The sequence below is a fragment of the Phoenix dactylifera genome, chromosome 5 (assembly GCF_009389715.1).
Source record: "Phoenix dactylifera cultivar Barhee BC4 chromosome 5, palm_55x_up_171113_PBpolish2nd_filt_p, whole genome shotgun sequence".
NCBI lineage: Eukaryota > Viridiplantae > Streptophyta > Magnoliopsida > Arecales > Arecaceae > Phoenix > Phoenix dactylifera.
The window spans coordinates 27,985-45,765 of record NC_052396.1 but is presented as its reverse complement, the minus strand read 5'-3'; the positions used below and the strand labels follow the sequence as shown (position 1 = coordinate 45,765).

Genomic DNA, 17,781 nt, shown 5'->3' with positions numbered 1-17,781 from the left:
GTTCAAGTCAGCATTGGATTTGGTCAATAGCTCAAGACAAGCGTTAGGCTATTCTTTTATAACTAAAAATATATAATTGATAAATAAAATCAAAATTAAAAATTTATATAAAACTAGAATGAGCCAACTTAAACTTGACCTTGATTTCATAGAACATTCTTAAATTTACATACTAGGATTATTTTATATATACATATACATATACATACATACATATAGACATAAATACACACACACAAATAAATATATATACACACACACATATACATACATACATACACACACACACAAGGAAGAAAAAAAGAAAATAAAAAGAAGAAGAAAAAGGAAATAAGGAAAAAGGAAAGAAAATAAGAAAAAGGAGAAGAAAAGGAAAGAAAAAAGAAAAAAGAAAGAAAGAAAGAAAGGAGAAGGGGGAAAAAAGGTTGAAAAAAAAGGAAAGAAAAAAAAGAAAGAAAGGAAAGAAGGAGAGAAAGACTAAGGACATCTATTAGGAAGCATGAGTAGAGCCAGATAGGATAGTGGGGTAATTAATCTATTTCATAGAGAAATCAGAACACCTTTATCCCCCAGAATTTAAAACTCTAAATGCTTATATTGATTTTTTTTGTCTCAAACTGCTTCAAGCTTCTTCCTGATATAATTTTTGTATAGCTAAAGGTCACATACCATTATACACATTTCATGGTCACCTTTTCATTTTTGTTCATGGATGAAAACAAGTATTGCTCTAGAACCAAAACACGTGATATATAATTTAAATCAATAAATCATAAAAGATAATGTAGATGTTGAGTGTGACCCTAAACTTAATTTTTTAAGGCTCCTCATGAAACTTCAAAATGCAGAATAGACTATTAAATTAATTGGTTTGATTTATTTATAATTTAAAAAATATTATCGAGGATGGAGAATGAATCTAAAATAAACATAAAAAAAAGAAAGAGAGCTGTGCGTGAAAGAAAAGGTATCTTTAAGGAATTTTTGTTTGCCCTCTCTTTCTTTTGCTATGTAGGAATGGGTCAATTTTGGAGCAAGAAAGGTCGCTGTTCTTGGAATTCCACCAGTTGGATGCGTACCATCTTAAAGAACTCTTGCTGGAGATGTTGATCGTAATGAACTCGCGCAAATGTATAATTCAAAGCTAATTAGCGAGTTGCAAAATCTTACTACCAAAAGTCGAGGAACAAAGCTAATCTACGTTGATGTCTACTCTACCTTGCTTGTCTTATTTGTTATCCAGAAAAATATGCCAAGTTTTACAAATCTTTCTTTTGTATTTTTTGGTAAAGATAAGTTGCACAAAAATTGTAATGGAGAAAAATAAGTTGTTAGGCACTTTTGTAACCTACGTGTTGGCTGAGACATAGATAGCACCTTCCCGACGTAAATATTGTGGAACAATTGCATGAAGTTGTTATTCGACGACTTGGTTAACTAATGGATTTAAATTTGGAATTTTGTGCAGGATTTGAAGAGGCGACAAAAGGATGTTGTGGTACAGGAATTTTGGAGGTCTCGGTGCTGTGCAAGAGCTTAAGCACTGTTTGCCCAAGTCCTTTTCTGGGATCGCTATCACCCCACGGAGAGAGGTTATGAGGTCCCAGTGGAGCAGCTTATGCAGAGGTACATCCACTTGCTAAGCTGGGAAGGCAACATTTCTCACCGGCGCTCGATTGTGACCCTAATCGCAATATGGTCTCTGTTCAATGTACTTTTACCAAGCGAAATTCAAAATTGCAATCAAGCGCACCACCGTGTACTCCGGCAATGCGCTAATACCACGAGTACACCACAACCACATCACGTCCACTTCAACGAGCGAGTAGAGTAGTTGGTTCCTTGATGTTCAAGTATATCCTGGTACGCCAAGTGGTTGGAGTCCACGTATTATTTACCCTCAGCCACTTAATTTAAATGCAACGGTGTTGGTCAAAAAAGTTTTTATTAGAATGCAAATTAAATTTTAGCGACTTTTTTCGTAAAAAAACTCGCAATCAGTTGAAAATTATCTTAAGTTTTTCCAGATGCAAATTTTACACCGTAGGTGCGGATAATATTTTTGTTGCAAACAAGCTTCGGAAAAAAAAAAAAGATTGAAATAAGTCAATAGAAACTCAATAATCCAACATAAACGTAAAGTCTCAGAAATATGTGGACATTTTGCTGAGAGTTGGGTTATATGACAGTCAGGCCTTCAGCCCCAGCTGTTTCACGGGCTTGGAGTATGGTCAAGTTAGGATCATCATACAAGATTTAGATGTTGCTTTGACTATCGCAACCAAAGATGAGGTGAGCAAACAATTGTCCTTCGCATAATATGGCATTCACATTTACAATGTTTCATTCAACTAATATACAAAACAGTCACGTTAACCGTTTTCACTATGTTCATTCCGAAGACACCAAAATGAAAATTTTCACTACAAAAAAATTGAGCACATCAGATGTTGAATACAACTTGGAGGGTTTGCTTCTTCGTGCTTGCCCAATCCAGACTGTGGCCCATCTGAACATGCTACAACCTCGTTTTGGATGTGCAGAACGAGGTGAGGCAAATGCAAGTTTTAATAATTAAGTGATTCCACAAGACCTGAATGCCCTGATATACACCCACATATCACAGAGCTTCTGGGATGAAGAGTTTCTCTTGCCAAAATGTCCAAATGTGATTCTCGGTTTATATTGCCATATAATCTCTGGATATACAACCATCACAATAACGAGGAATACAAGCAAAAAAAGGTCTACCAATCTTCAATATCATCATCTTCTTCACTTTCCTCGGAGTTGCTTCCTTTTTTATCTATGCCCAACAAATCAGAGTTATCCTCCTCACCTTCTGGATAATGTAAAAGATTTTTATGCTTATGAACATCCAGCAATGTCTGCGTGCTAAGCCATTTAATTGTAGGTCTACATTCAGCAGCTTTGTAGGACATGCCGCACAAGCTTGAACTGTTGTAGGTGTCACCTCTCTCCAACAGCATCTGAGTCTGTATTTCCGGACAGAGAAATCAATGGAAGCTAAAGAGGGAGTAGGACGTGCACATGTAATAACAAGACAGCTGGATAAAATGTCCATGCCTAGGTGTGGTTTAAGAGTAATCGATTCACATGAAATTTAGATCAATGAAGCAAGTAATTTTAAGTCATGAGACACTGACCTATCCAAACTTTATGGGGCATCTAAGCATCTAATAATATGTATGAACTAGGACTTGTATTTTCGTTTTTGTTTCCTACTAATTTGTGCTTGGTGACAGTATCAAGGGTTTGGTTCCTGCTGCAGAGATTCTACAGATGCTTAACACGCCCACCAACCAAACTTATGATTCCCAAGTGGGGTTATACGTTGAAGCTAATTCTACAAAATTATTTTCTCAAACCAGTTTACCTCTTGCAGTAGTCCTGAAGCAAGCTACAAGAGGAAAACTTATTAGAGAATAATTTGGCTACTGCATAACAAGTTTATAACCCCCGCATAAATTGGACAAAAAGGTCTCTGATATCTGGGGATTGTTCCATTTGAAAAGGACGTTTATTAGGCTATCACAGCAAAGGGGAAGCTCTCTCTTAAGTGCTTTTTCTTCCAAGAATTTAAGAGGTTGGATAAAGAAGAAATGAATGAAAGGATAAGACAGTTCTCTTTCCAATAATGCTAACACCAACCTATCAACAAGAAATATTGATGGTGTCACGTATCTAACAATAAGAGAAAATTTTCCCTCTCTAAATAACTTTTGATGGTGTCCCCCATGAAGTTCCCAGTTGTGACACCAAGCCAGAAGCAGAATTTTATGGAAATCACAATCTGGAGGTCTTTCTCCACTGGGGCATAGCCTTTAAGGTTTTTCTACCCTTGGTGCTCACTGATTGACAACCAAAAGTTTATCCTCCTTACAGAGACAGAACAGAACAGATAACTATTAGCTCTTTGCACACACACACTAACATGTGATATATCAGTTTTAGATAAGTCTGCTATCTTTCAACAAGGCCATCAATATCAGCTGATATAATATAACTGATCTACCTTATTGTGTCTTGATGATTGCTCAACTTGCCAAAGCCTTGGGCGGCGGATGGTGTGCCACCTGCCATATCACGACCCATAGTTAAGAAGCTTCATGTCGAACTGATTATATACTACTATTATAGAATAACCGAGCAAAGAGACCTTGAAGGTGAGGGCTTAGAATTTGCAAATAGTACCCCACGTATTGCCACTGAAGCAGCAAATGCTTGTGCTACACTTTCCACGTCGTATATCTCAGGTATCATCTGACGCCTTGCTGGGCGTAGAACACCACCAAGAAGGCAGTCAGCATCACTTAAATAAGACGTGACCAACCATACATTATCAACTTCCTCATCACTGATAAAATCGAGAACTGCAGAAAGAGACGTGGGTATAGTTACATTTACAAGGATACTTAAATATCATGACATTCAGAGTGCAACCGAAGTAACAAGGTTAATTTCTTTCTCATATTAAATACCAATTTACAACCTTAAGCAGTCCAAATTAAGATAACAAGCATTTTATGGGATAATTTACATTTATGGGCCTGCCCCAGTGGTAATACCCCTCTAATTAGCAACCACAGGTTCTAGGTTTGATTGTTGGGTGGTGCAATTCCAAAAGGCTGGACCTGGATAAGTATGGTAGGCGTGGGTTTCCCTCCCTTTCTCCCAAAAAGGGTTCACACTTTGGCAACAAAGAACAAAGTCCATACTAGAAATTCGACCAGAATATTGAAACATTGAAATTGCCGTTAGATGGATCAAAAATCATATTCTAGACTCTCACAAACACACAATGTTGTCTTTGCCGCAAGTTTCTCAACTTCATGTTTAATTGCATGCATGGAATAAAAGCAGTAAGTTTGATAATCGCCTACACCAAGAAATTAGCTATCCACAACTCAATCGAGGTTAGCAAAAAGAAATTTCCTGAACAACAACACAGTGAATTGGAAAGGAACAAGTCAAGCACCATCACTACAACATACATTGGAGAACCAAATTTTGTCACTGGTATAACAGAATGCCATATTGTGAATGACCTCATCAAATTAACTAAGCAATCCATCCAAGACATGGTTTTGAGTCCATTCATCAGAATGACTTCCACAAAAGCTGAACTATTGCTAATTGCCATTTAAAAGAATCAACACTTTCTCTTCATGATATAACAAGCATGTACAAAAAAAGAAAATTAAAATTTTGTCACAAATAATTTACTAGGGCAAACACATATTCTAGTATGAATTGTAAATACTCAGCAAGTTTCTAGACACGATGAAGTGGAAAACCAGGATAATGGTAGAAGTATTACCATTTTCATGGAGAAAATCAACAATAGGCCGCACTTGCCCATGTGCCTGAGAAAGAACTTTCTCTGGAGTATCCATTTTCAGTGGATTCCTTGCAAATCTCTCCTGCAAAGCAAATGAATCTGGTTCCACAGCAGCAAGTGATAAATGATCAAGACACAGGGCAAAGAAAGAATAAGATCCTCCAAGAGATAATAAATACAATATAAAAGGCAAACAACAAAAGTTGATTCTTTTACTTTGTTCATGCATGGCCAGAGAGAAGGTAAATGGTGTAGGGGAGAGTAGTATACCAAAGTAAACATATGATGATTACACCAAAAAATAGGTGATAAGAATTTATTATGTTCAACTACTAAGGATTACAATGAGCCGTTGCTAGTAAAGGGGTAAAAGTCTCAAAACAAAAAAAAGAAGAAGAAGAAAAAGAAAAAGGGTTGCAAATTCAAAAGCCGGGGATGAAGAATGATTGCCTGATTAAAGATACTATCTAAACAAAAAAACCCTACCATGATGTAAAGAAAACATCAGCTACTAGATTTTGATGTTGATCCAACAATCATACCATGGGGATTCATGGAGATGGAGACCCTTTGCTGCGATAAACAGATATCTTGTAATCCATCTGAAACCTGAACAACTTCATGATAGTTTGGCCATGAATAAAATACCGAATGCTAACAAAGCTAGATTGATCGCACCAGATAAAGGTGGTAACATAGAAGGGAGCTACTAGTTATGCTCTTCAATGGCGGAGACCAAGGATTGCTGCGTCGGAACCGGGGTCCGGACCGGTTGCCTAGCAGCATGGGTCAGTATGCCCCCATGTCGTTCTGTGCCGGGCCCATACCGACAGTAGAGGGGGTGGGAGAGAGGAAGAATGGGAGAGAGAAGGAGAGAGAAGGGGGACAGAGGGAGGGAGAGAGGAGGAGGGTGGTGGACATTTGGCGGAAGCCGACAGAGGACCAGAGAGCCGCACGGAGGGGCGGAGAAGGGGGTCCGCCTCCAGTTCGTCTGCTTCGTACAAAACAAGGGTTCCAAAGGAGGCCTCTTTTTATTTTCGAAAATTTTCAGTGAAGTCGGCAAAACCGGAGGCGGAGCCTCTCCTCCGCCCCTTCGTGTGGCTCCTTGGCCCTTCACCAGTCGGCTGCCACCCTCCCTCTCTCTTCCTTCCTCTCCCTCTCCCTCCCTCCACACTCTCTCTCTTTTCCTCTCTTTCCTTCTCCTTCTCCCCCTCCATCGCTAGTTTCTCATTTTGGTTGTTGGAACCGTCCTGGTCCACCACCAGTACGACTTGACGCACCCCGAACCAGGCGGTTTGAGACGATTCCGCCGACCATGGTGGAGACTGACAGTGAATTAGTGGAACATAGCATTCTACAAATTTTAAGAGATCCAATCATGGTGGTTTCATCATCCTAGAGATGATACTCTTAATTACAAAAAGCACAACCAATGCAGAATTACAACTAATCCGAATATAGAAGATGCTGCAATCATAATTAGGCTCTAATCAAATTATCAGCCAAGGAAAACCACCTAACATTTAATCTACTATCTCGGATCCACTAACTACACTAAGGGGTGCACTCAAGGACAATTTTCACTGAATGCATGTAGAAATGAGTTTGGATGCACATGAGTCTTTTTTTTCTGTTATACATCAAGGAAGTAAGAGAACTGGATGGCGTGGAGAGAAATGTTTCACATGGATTGCTAGTGGTTGAGAGGAGACTTCACAAAGGTACAGAACAGAGGAGGACCAGAGACAGACTCATGGCAGCTAAGCAAGGAAATTAGGATTTTCAAGGGGATTGGGATTTTGGGTCTTGGGAAGTCTCCTCTCCTGGTTCCCAAATCTCTAGAGAAACGCACACTAGGCCAACCATTAGATGAAGATCCAACATTAGACCTATAACAAAATATTAATACAATGTATAATATTTATGCACCATATAATACATAATAGACTTGAGTCAGGTTGTAGTTGGGTAGGATTGACCCAAACCCAGCCCAATCCAATTCTTAATCAGGTTAATCAGGTCATAAGCTCCCAATCAGGTTGTCAGTTTACAAAAACCTACCAAACTGCTATTTAAATGGCTTGATTTCAAGACATGTTGGATCAGGGCCTGATTTATAGGCAAGGCATACATCAGAACACAAGTGTTACACTTTAAGAAGATAATGTGGTATTGAAATTTATTGGTCATGCACAACAAAAGAAATGCTCACCTTTAGGTTTTTAGAACCCAAAAAGATTTAGATGGTAGTCATTAAAAAATTGAGAACTCTTGCTTCAATAAGAATAATATACAATTTCAAAGTGATGAGAAATTCATGGTCCATCAATCCACTGAGGATGGCAAAATGATGTAGTTATTGAAAAAAAGATACAGTGACAAACATCACGAAATTTAACAATGCAACACAAGGATAGCAAATAAGGATTAGCAAATTTAAAAGAAGCATCCCCATGCATTTATTTGGACCTCCTGAAGACAATCTTGGTAAACTGCAGAACAAAGTTATCAAACTAGGTGCCAATCAATACCAAACTTATATATCATGCTACATATACGATCTTAAGTAACCAATTTAGATCCAATGCTCTAAAAGTATTGTGTGTGTGTGTAATCATTATACATACCCAGTGCACATGGATCTACTGCCACCCTCTTATTGTGCAAAAACTTCCCCAAGGCATGGAAAATTGTAAGTGTTTCATCTCTTCCACATGGCAAGGATATCTTGCAATCAGGGTTCCCATCTTCATGGCTTGAAATTGACAATAATTTGGACTTATCGGAATTCATTTCACAGTAAGAGTTACTTATTGATGCAGGCAAAGTAAAAAATCTATCTGGTTTGAGACAAGAATACTGCAAAGATGTTATAGCATGTCTGATGTCACCTCCACTGGATTTTGCTATCTGATCTATCCCCTCTGCAGTCACATGACACTTCTCTTCCTGACATATTTTACTGAGCGTTTTCCTGATAGAATTTACTGTAATAGGATTGAAAGCTACCTGCACACAAGCAAATTGAGACACTTCTCTGAATAATTTGATGATTTACTAACTGCACAAAAGGTCTGCAGGAAACCTTACCTTATAAGCCCCAGCTCTCTCAAGAGATGACGCAAGTTCTTCCCAGTAGTGTGTGGCATTGTCACCAGACTCCGTTTTATGATACTCAGTGATCAAAATAACTGTTGGAACTTGAGTTGATTGAGTAAGAGTTGTTAAGCATTTGTTTAATCTTGCAAAAGCAACTCTTCCAGTTGTCACAGGAATGTCGTCGATTAAGAGAATAACTGGTTTTCTCGATCCTCCTATCTTCATTGGATGAAGCAATGAATACTTTCTGATCTTTTCTACAAAGTTTTCAAACTCATCCAACTTTGACATGTAGCGTATTTCTAAAAAACGCATCAGTATCAGTTGTTATAAAATAAAACAAAAATTAGAACACCAACTGTCTAATAATTATAATATTTTACAAGGAGAAAATCTTGGCCTGACAAAAGGCCTATCAAAAGTTTGACTTATCTGTTTACAGAACATTTGTTTGGTGTATAGTTCCAATATGTGAGAATCAAAATATCAAGTTAACCTGCAAACTTAATTGCAACTACAATGTGAAGTACCTGAATTAGTATTATGTATATACTCTTGCCAGAGTGTAGGTGTGGGAGTCATCCATTCACACAATTCAGCTCCAAGTTGTGATGCTATTACACGAACGGCTGCCTGTAAGAGAGATTTTGCCCTCATACATATAAGCCCAGAAATATTTTTAGTATAATGTTACAAAATAATATGATATAGTTAGCTAATTTACTAGAAGACAAACCACAGCTTCAGATGAAAGTGGATTACAATCAACAAAAAAAAGCTTCTTCCCCTGGACAAGTGTCTTATCTGATTATTTAATATATGTGATAGTTAAGAACTGCGCAACTAAAAACACACTAAATATCTTTCAATCAGCTTTCTGACATATGAGCTTCAAAGTTTAGACAGCACAGGATATCTTGAAAAAGTTCATATCTACATGCATAGAATGTTCCATTCAGAAATGAACAGCAAAAAACTAGCCATAGAAGCAAGATTAATATGCCCGAAAGATTGTAACAGTTAAAAATAAATAGGTATTCAGACTGATAAAGGATCAGCTGTTACAAATATCGGTTCATTTTGTAAATGAGGGGAAAAGTGCTTAACAGAACCAATTAGTAATAGCCACTCTGTTCTATTTTTTACAACAAACTATCCTTTCAATTATGACATTATGGAATCGTTAGAATCAAGGTTTGCTATATTGGTGCATACCGCTCCCTATCGGCCATATTGTACTGTACCATTATTAAATTGAGATTTATACTGAGATTCGTACGCAAACCGACCCTCATACCAGACATACTGACATTGTATCAGCATGGTGCCAATATAGGATCCAATATTGAGATTGCAATGGTTAGCTAATCTCTACTATTAAAATCTTAACTCCTTGGCCCAGATGATGGACTTCACACATTGCCACTCTCATGATCTCTACAGAAACTCCAAGCTCTCATAATCAGATTTCTCCTCGCTCACTTCTTGCTAAAGAGACAGAAGAAAATAAACCAGCCAGAAGTGGGAGTATATACACAAACAATATAAATCATTCATTAAAACAGAAACACAGCCCCTGTGCTTCCTCTCATATGCATTATACCTGCCCAACACTAGTAAGATGTTATTGCAAATTTGTTATGGTAGAACAAGAGAACCAGAATGACTAGTGACTTAATATAATCCTCGAATGCACCACTTGAGTACTAAAAGCAATGAGGGATCAGTGCCTGACAGAGTAATCACAAACAGGTGAAAAGCATCAATGCCTTACAAAAACAAAAACATACAGATTTTCCAACTCCAGCTTGTCCAGTGATAACAAGAGCACAGTTGCCGAAGCCTTCCTGTTATACAGGGAGAAAACAATCTCATTATAGTACATCTGTTACTATCACAGAAACTGATAGAAACATGCATAGTTAAACAAACAGCTAGGAGCATGTAACATTAAAGAAGTAAATCATGTAAATAGCATATCAAGGGTCTGCAAATCAAATCAGTACAAGAAATATTGATGTTAATCAGTAAAACTTTAGCAAGTCAAAAAATATGGTAGACCTGCATACTATCTATAGTGTAGGAGCATAATTTTGGTCTACTGTGGCTTTTTAGTTAATAGGGAGCCATTTGGTCTATGTAGCTTAGGATTTTGATTTTCTTTGAAGAGTGTTGGTATGATTAAACATCAGTATGAAAGAGTCAAATTTTCAATTTGACGGCAGCCAATAGTTTGGAAAGCCATAACAGTCGATCATCAGCTCCCATTCAAGTACATTACGAAAGCATTCTTCTGTTCATTATATTTTTCTGTCGAAAATTGTTTCTCCACACTCAAGTAAAGAACTCTTTTTCATTATGCTACCTAGAATTTCTATTGGTTTTCTTGCATCACTCCTCACTTCAGAACTTTAACTATGCACAATGATTCTATCAGAGCAGTCAACCCTATGTGTACATAATCAAGTTTTAACAGTGCAACACGAGTTTGCAAAGATATGACAAGGGTACAAAATCAATGAACAAAGAGTGAATGGTCACTTACATATCTGAGCATACACCATTCCAAGATCAGGTTTGGCGAAGAAAAAAAGGTAATGATAAGATTAAATCACCTGTGGCGTCTTTACCCTTTCTTCCATCCATTTCTTCACTTCTTCAGCCTGAAATGAAAAAAATTCAAAAACAAAAAAAACATTTTTACAGATATAATTTTCAGATATAAAGCTCAAGAAAAAAGTTAATGGTGCAATGTTATACTAATAAAAAATAAGCAGTAGGCATTTTACCAAAACAGCATTAGCATTACCATCACGTTCTCATTCACTCGCAGATGCAAGTCACTTTCTTTTTTTCGATGTTAAAAAAGAAAAGTTGAAAATTGTGGGTAAGATTTGTAGAAGCAGGTAGCCTTAACCATATGTGTAACATGAAGCCCAAAGGGCAAAGGTCGTTGCCATCCTTGTCAAGAGAGATGCCAATCTCTCCTTTCAACAAACCCTCATGCAGTTCCCTTTTGGAGTGGTTATTCTAAGGTGGGAGGTGGGAGCAACTTAGGGAAAATAAAACTTGAAAACATACATGTGAGTTAGTATCGTTTATAATAAAAGAGAAAAATCATACTAAGCCAGTGGTTTGGCAACACATAATATGGGAACATAACATAAAAAATGATAAGTGTTCGGTTGAAAGCATGGTATGCCAAATTAGCCCGAACCGAGCAGTACAGAGTGTACTGTACCATACCGGTACAATATCCGTATTCGGTACAGATGGCGTACCGAGTTCCATACCATACCGTATTGTACCAACGCTGCTAGTGTGGCACTAGTGCGGGGTCCGGTACCGAGACAGCAAACCTTGGTTGAAAGCGAAACAACCTTAGCTTAACAGTAAAATTAGTTGTTTGCTAGGCACGTGGAACATGGCTGGAATTACTAGAGTCAACAATTGCTTGCTTGGATTGCCCTCAAAACATAAAAAATGAGATATACCCTTAAAAAACAGTCTGTTATAATAATTTACTTAAAAAATGTTTCATTTAGGCTGCATTCGGTTGCTGAATAAATTTGAAAGTGATAATAATTTTGGCCGGATAGGATTTTTGTGTTTCTAGTTTGATGGATAACTGCATGGCATATCCTTTGTTGATGCCGTTGGGTTGGAGGAATAAGTTCATAGGATATGTGCTTGTTTATATATTTTGGACAAAATTGCCCTGCAGACAACCCACTAGTCTATCACAATGGCATATAATTTGCCGTTTTGGACTAAATTCCCCTTCTCCCATTTGTGGAAAACTGGGTATGGAGGGATTTCCTCCTGCCACAGTTGGAATGTAAATATCACCCAATACAACGCACTCTCGCACCCCCCAATCCTCAGCACCCAGTCCATGGCCAAAAATAATGGTATATTTTTCTTTAGAAAAAATTACCCTTCTTCTATTTGCAGAAAAATGACCGGGCATGGAGAGATTTTCACTTTTAATAGTGCCCTGCTCCCACCCCCCTTACAACCCATGGCCTCGATTAATGTTATATAATTTTTTGCACATAGAGACATGTTCATTAGCAAAGCATAAGAAAGTAATTAGATGCAAGGCTTTAAATTTTGGTGAGATTGAAAGCATTCCACTAGCTTGAATGTTGGAATGGGATGAGTTGGGAAATGGACCGCAATGGGACAAGACATCCACCATCCCAAATGTCGGTATGCAGGGCGTCCCATTCCACACAAAAGCTAAGATGGCCCATCCCACAGTATTTAAAATGTTCATCAGAAAGACAACATCATATATAGTAACCATGACTCCAAATTATAAGCAATAAGACCATAAATCCAAAATATGAGCAATAACCATGCATAAGAAGAACCATAAATTTTCCAAACCCCAGTAGCAATAACTACCATTTCGAGGGGTTTATCTCTTGTTAGAGGACAAGTCTATTCCACAAGCCAAAAATGAGTGCTTGGCTAGATAAACCCCAAACCCGCGAGGGGTGCATATTCCATATACTAAATACTTAGTGAATACAAACATAAGTCCGAAAGGATATATTCAAAGATTTCAAACAGAATAGTATACTCTAGAATGATGCCTAATAAGTTTCTTGCATATTTTACATCCTTAATCTCCAAAATTTTTCTCTACTTTTAATTAAGCATTTGAGACATTTAAAGTTTTCAAATAGAGATAGAGACCATGAAACTGCCAACTCTATCAAAACCAAAACTTGTTTGCTCCACTAAAACCAAAAGCAAGGTTCCATACTGTGGTTTTGTGAGATTTCAGTCCTCATTTTTTCCTACCTCCCACCCTTTTTAAATCTAACGGACGGCCATCGTCATTTACTTGTACTTATGTTTCTCCTGATTGCACTTACCTTTTAAAACAAGTTTAAGCAAAATTTAATAAATTAAGGGACGAAAAATTCTATTGATGGTCCTATACAACTACACGAAACGAAAACCCAGGGTGAAAAAAAGAAAAACAAATGTACATACTACAAAGAAATTAGTTAAAAGAAGCCAGCATGCTCTTTATGTACAGCATCACTGCAAGAAACAAAAACCTTCTTTTTGTGAACAGCAAGCTCAGGCAAGGATCGGGGTTTATGTTTGTCAACCCAAAGCTCTATCCCATCTGTGCATGTAAAACCTGATTCAAATTGCCCATCTCAGCAAATAACAGTTTGAAATTGCATGTATAGTAAATACAATCAGAAACATAGCTAAGCATTTTATACTATAGATGATTTCCTCTAACATCAACAATTGGCAAACAATGATGCATAAAGCCAGCACTAAATGCTTGGGACAAGGCTTGTTGATTATGTTTCTGATATGACAAATCCATTCTAATTTGTTTAAGATGTAAAATGAACATTTTTTCTATTAACTAGCAGCAGATATGTAGAATTCTTCCTAAAGAATTGCCAATCATTAGTGATTTCTCTAGGTGCCAATCATAAAAGAGAAAATTACACTCAGTTCCAGATTCAGGAGCTTAAAAGTTTAAACGAAAACATACCTGGTGTTATTCTAAATTCATGAAGACATTCACAAAAATCTTCAGAGAGCAAATCAAATTTGACCTTCAACAAAGCAATAAATATAAAAATTTCAGACAAAAGCAAGCAAATAGAGTAGAAAAGGAAACCAATGTATACAAAATTAAAATCCAAGGCTTAAAAAAATATAAAACATTTAATTATAACTCATGCACTAAATTGGCCCGTTGAGAATCAACCTCCCAAAGGATATAATTACTTTCTCCTAACTAGTTGCTGAGTAAGATGGCCAATATATGTGTACTTTATTATAACCACTTTAGTACTTATCAAGTAATTAAGCTACCACCAAGGTTCGTGATCTTAGTATTGGAATCGTAGTAGTGCCATCTTGGTACAATATCAGTATGCCCAGTAAGGGCATCATTTCAATGTAGTGATACTCAATATGCTCCCTATACTATGTACTGATTCTATATCAATATGATACACTATGCCCAGTATATGCCAGAATGGACCAGCAAAGCGCACCATGGCTTCCACTGATAAAACAAACCACTATGGCTGCCTTAAATCACTTCATATAGGAATCTAGTTACACCTCACAAACCTTGAGTCTCAGTTTATGTGATTTACCTTCATAGCATGCAAAGTGATGCAAAAGATCAGTTAGTTTCCTATAGTTTTAGAGAATTTTCTTTCTCTTGCTTAGAAGTTTCCATATTTTCCTCATTTATTTTTTCTTTTAATGTCAGGGAAACCGGTGAATGTTGATCGAAAACTAATTTTGGGACTCTTTTTTTTTGGAGGTGGATGGGAGTTGAGTTTTGGATCTTGAGACACTCACAACAACCTTAGATTGGAAATTTAGCCATGTTTAGCAATAGCTGATAGGTTCATCATTTGGGACAGTATGATTTTAAGGTGAAATGGTTATTAGACACAATTTATTAAAGTAGACTTATGGACCACTATATCAAAATTATTTTTCCATCATTGAGGACTTGACATAGGACTTCTCAAATTGAACACTAGTTGTCTCTCTTCTCTTCCAATTAAAAGATCCATCACCCAGCTCCTCCCAAGGACTCAAAATTGGATTACACAACCATAAATAATGAGGATTTTGATGCTGTTGCAATTTTTTTTTGTTTTTCAGATCCCTTAGATAATTTTTGCCTCAAATAGGTGTGTAGTTTTAAGGTTATGATTAGAGTACTTTTATCAAAAAAAGACTTGGAAGATTAGTAGGATTCATATTTGCTTCAATTTTCAAAGTCTATATTGGGATTAAGACTAAGTTACAACCTATACTTTGTGTTGTTGTAATCTAAAATGTGACTCCATTATATAATACATGCTGTAGGAAAGTCCAATGAGAAGCATTTCTCAAAAGTGTCTAAGTTACCAAAAAAAATATTTTGTCCATCAGTCAATTTGTTCATATGTCGTGACAAATCTATTTATCTGAGTTAATGGTTTAGATTGCCTTAAATGTCTTCCATAAAATCCTGACCAAGACCTAGTTCAGAGTACTTTAGAGATTAAGTCTTCCATAAAATCCCACAGAAACAATCTATGTGTTGTCAAGGTAATTTGATTATTAAATTAAGTTGTTCTTCCTCAATTTTTCCCTTGTTTTGGTGGTGAACTTCCTTATGCTGATCGGTGCAAGAGGTAAAGCTCTATCAAGGCATCTTGCTATACTTCATACTTGTTCTAGAGAAGAACTGTGATTCTGTGTGTATTCCTGTTGACATTCTAGTAACCTTTTGTTACTTACAAAACAAAAAAAAGTCCTAACCTAATCGATCTAGATGACATAACTGATGACAATGATCATCAGCATATATAGGGGACAGAATCATATATTGCTGGAATTTAGGATAAAAAGTATTGCCTATATTCCTTATCCTTTGGGATTTAAATAGCTTTCTTTTTCCAAGTTTATTTTTCCACTTTGCTCTTTGAATAGAAGTGCACATTCAAACTTCTCGATGCAGGTCTTCGGGATTATGCATTCAAACATAATTATCAGGCCTTCTACAAAAATTTTCCTCTTGAGAAGGAGGTTTTACATGATCGTACAGGCACTCCCAGTCTGTTCATTTTGATTGATTCAATACATAAGATTATCAAACCCTTGAAATTTATCGGGAATGTTAGTAGGCTTACTCTAAAAATGTTGTAGCATATGATCTCATAGATCATCATTTTCCTGGTTCTCAAATCTTTTGGAAAAAAGTTGCAGGTTTCAAGCTCCACTGGCACATTACACTGACTGCAGTTCAAACCCCTTGGCAAAGGTTATTAGTAATTTCTATGGGCAATTCTAACACATTTGCGAACCAGTTTATGCTCTTGTGATCATTCCTCAGTGACCGGAATAAAATACCATAGTTCATGAATGCATTAAGCATAATAAATCTATTATCACTTCATTCGACATCCTCAGTAGAGCAGTATCTTATTTTTCTGGCTCCCTTTTATGCACTCCAGTTTGTGAACTACTTGTCAAGGTCTCAAGCAAAGTTCATACCTCAGACTCTCCAATGCTTTATACCATCCATCATCGGTGAGAGAAAAGATATTCAGCCTCAAAGGCATCCTTTTCACAAATTATATGTCACACATTGTCGTAAGCCCTAAGGGGCTTCATTTCTATCGTCCTCGTCTCTAAATATCAAAAGGTAATCAACTGAACCAATCCACAAGAAAGAGAAAAGGATGAAAAATAAGCAATCAAGATTTTGTTACCCAAAGAAAGAAGAGGAAGACGATGGCATGGAAATAGGTAACCACTAAACCCTACCAAGAAGATTCTTTTACGTTCACAAAATCAAAATTTTGGTTAAAGAAACAAGAAGAGATAAAAAGAAAAGCGGTTTAAAGGGCCAAAAATCGCATACCACCTCTAGTTCTTGAGATGCTTCACTCGAGACGCGACAACTCTTCGAGCACCCAACTCGAGGCCTCTTCGACGCGACCGGTGGTGCCGTTCTTGATCTCGACCTCGAAGATAGGCGGCCTCCAGTCGCCGAGCCGGCTCTGCCCTCTCCCTCCTCCTCCTCCTCCGAGGAGGATAGCACCACCACGGGCCTCCGCTTCCCCATCGAAGATCAAACCCGTTATCTCCTCACGGATCGATCGGAGCCGCCGCTTCTTAGAGAGCAGAGAATGGCCCTGTGCCTTCCGTGGATGGAATCGAAGGCATCGATCCCTTCCTTGTGCCCCGGAGGCTGGGGGGGGGCGTCGTTCGGAGGTGAGGGAGATCAGAGACCCCAGAGACAGGCTTGGCGGGCTTTGGAAGGGTGGCTTCCAAGAGAAGAAAAAAAAGCGGAACAAGAGACATTTTGCGGCTCGAAGGTGAGGGTACTTAAGTAATTCTAGTGTTTGCTTTAAACCGTCCCGTTGATGGGGCCCAGCGTCACATGGGAGGTACGATGGGTCCCAGCTTGTTGGTTTACCTAGCCGCACGCGAGCCAACTCAACCTGACCCGAGCTACACCATCGAATTTAGATTTGGAGTTGTGTCGGGTTTGGGTATAGGCGGTCAGCTTAATTGTCAAGTCGAAAAAGGATAGACAAATTTATTCAGCTCTTCAAGTGATCTCATCTGCCCTCTTCTCAGTGCTCTCTTTCTTATTTCCAAATCTCTGTCTTCCTACTAGTGTGTCGTGAATCAGTTCTTTTGCCAAGGTGCTGACTAAATTTTCTAACAGTAATTCTATTTTAGTTTCTCTAACTCTCTCGTCTTTTAATAAAAGCCGGATGGTGTTCGCACCTCCCTTCTTGAAAACAAAAAGT

The 17,781-nt window shown here is 37.7% G+C and overlaps 1 protein-coding gene and 1 non-coding gene across 7 annotated transcripts; both read right to left on the bottom strand.

The window, feature by feature from the left end:
* Positions 1–2,288: 2,288 nt before the first annotated feature.
* On the bottom strand, positions 2,289–17,302 carry LOC120103870 (cell cycle checkpoint protein RAD17-like). Of its 6 annotated transcripts, none has more exons than XM_039126330.1 (12): positions 16,884–17,299; positions 13,995–14,058; positions 13,537–13,622; positions 11,077–11,124; positions 10,252–10,308; positions 8,992–9,094; positions 8,453–8,763; positions 7,990–8,371; positions 5,342–5,461; positions 4,181–4,295; positions 4,037–4,097; positions 2,289–2,996 (listed from the first exon to the last, which is right to left on the bottom strand). In XM_039126330.1, the coding sequence occupies exons 1-12, from the start codon at positions 17,085–17,087 to the stop codon at positions 2,748–2,750; spliced, it is 1,800 nt and encodes a 599-aa protein (XP_038982258.1). In that variant the 5' UTR covers positions 17,088–17,299; the 3' UTR covers positions 2,289–2,747. The 6 variants fall into 6 exon arrangements, with proteins under 6 accessions (XP_038982258.1, XP_038982256.1, XP_038982257.1 ...); XM_039126328.1 differs by having other exon boundaries at positions 4,181–4,394; positions 16,884–17,298; XM_039126329.1 differs by having other exon boundaries at positions 4,181–4,394; positions 16,887–17,298.
* LOC120110959 lies at positions 11,338–11,462 on the bottom strand. Its single transcript, XR_005512078.1, has one exon. It is a non-coding gene; the product is annotated as a U6atac minor spliceosomal RNA (small nuclear RNA).
* Positions 17,303–17,781: the final 479 nt, after the last annotated feature.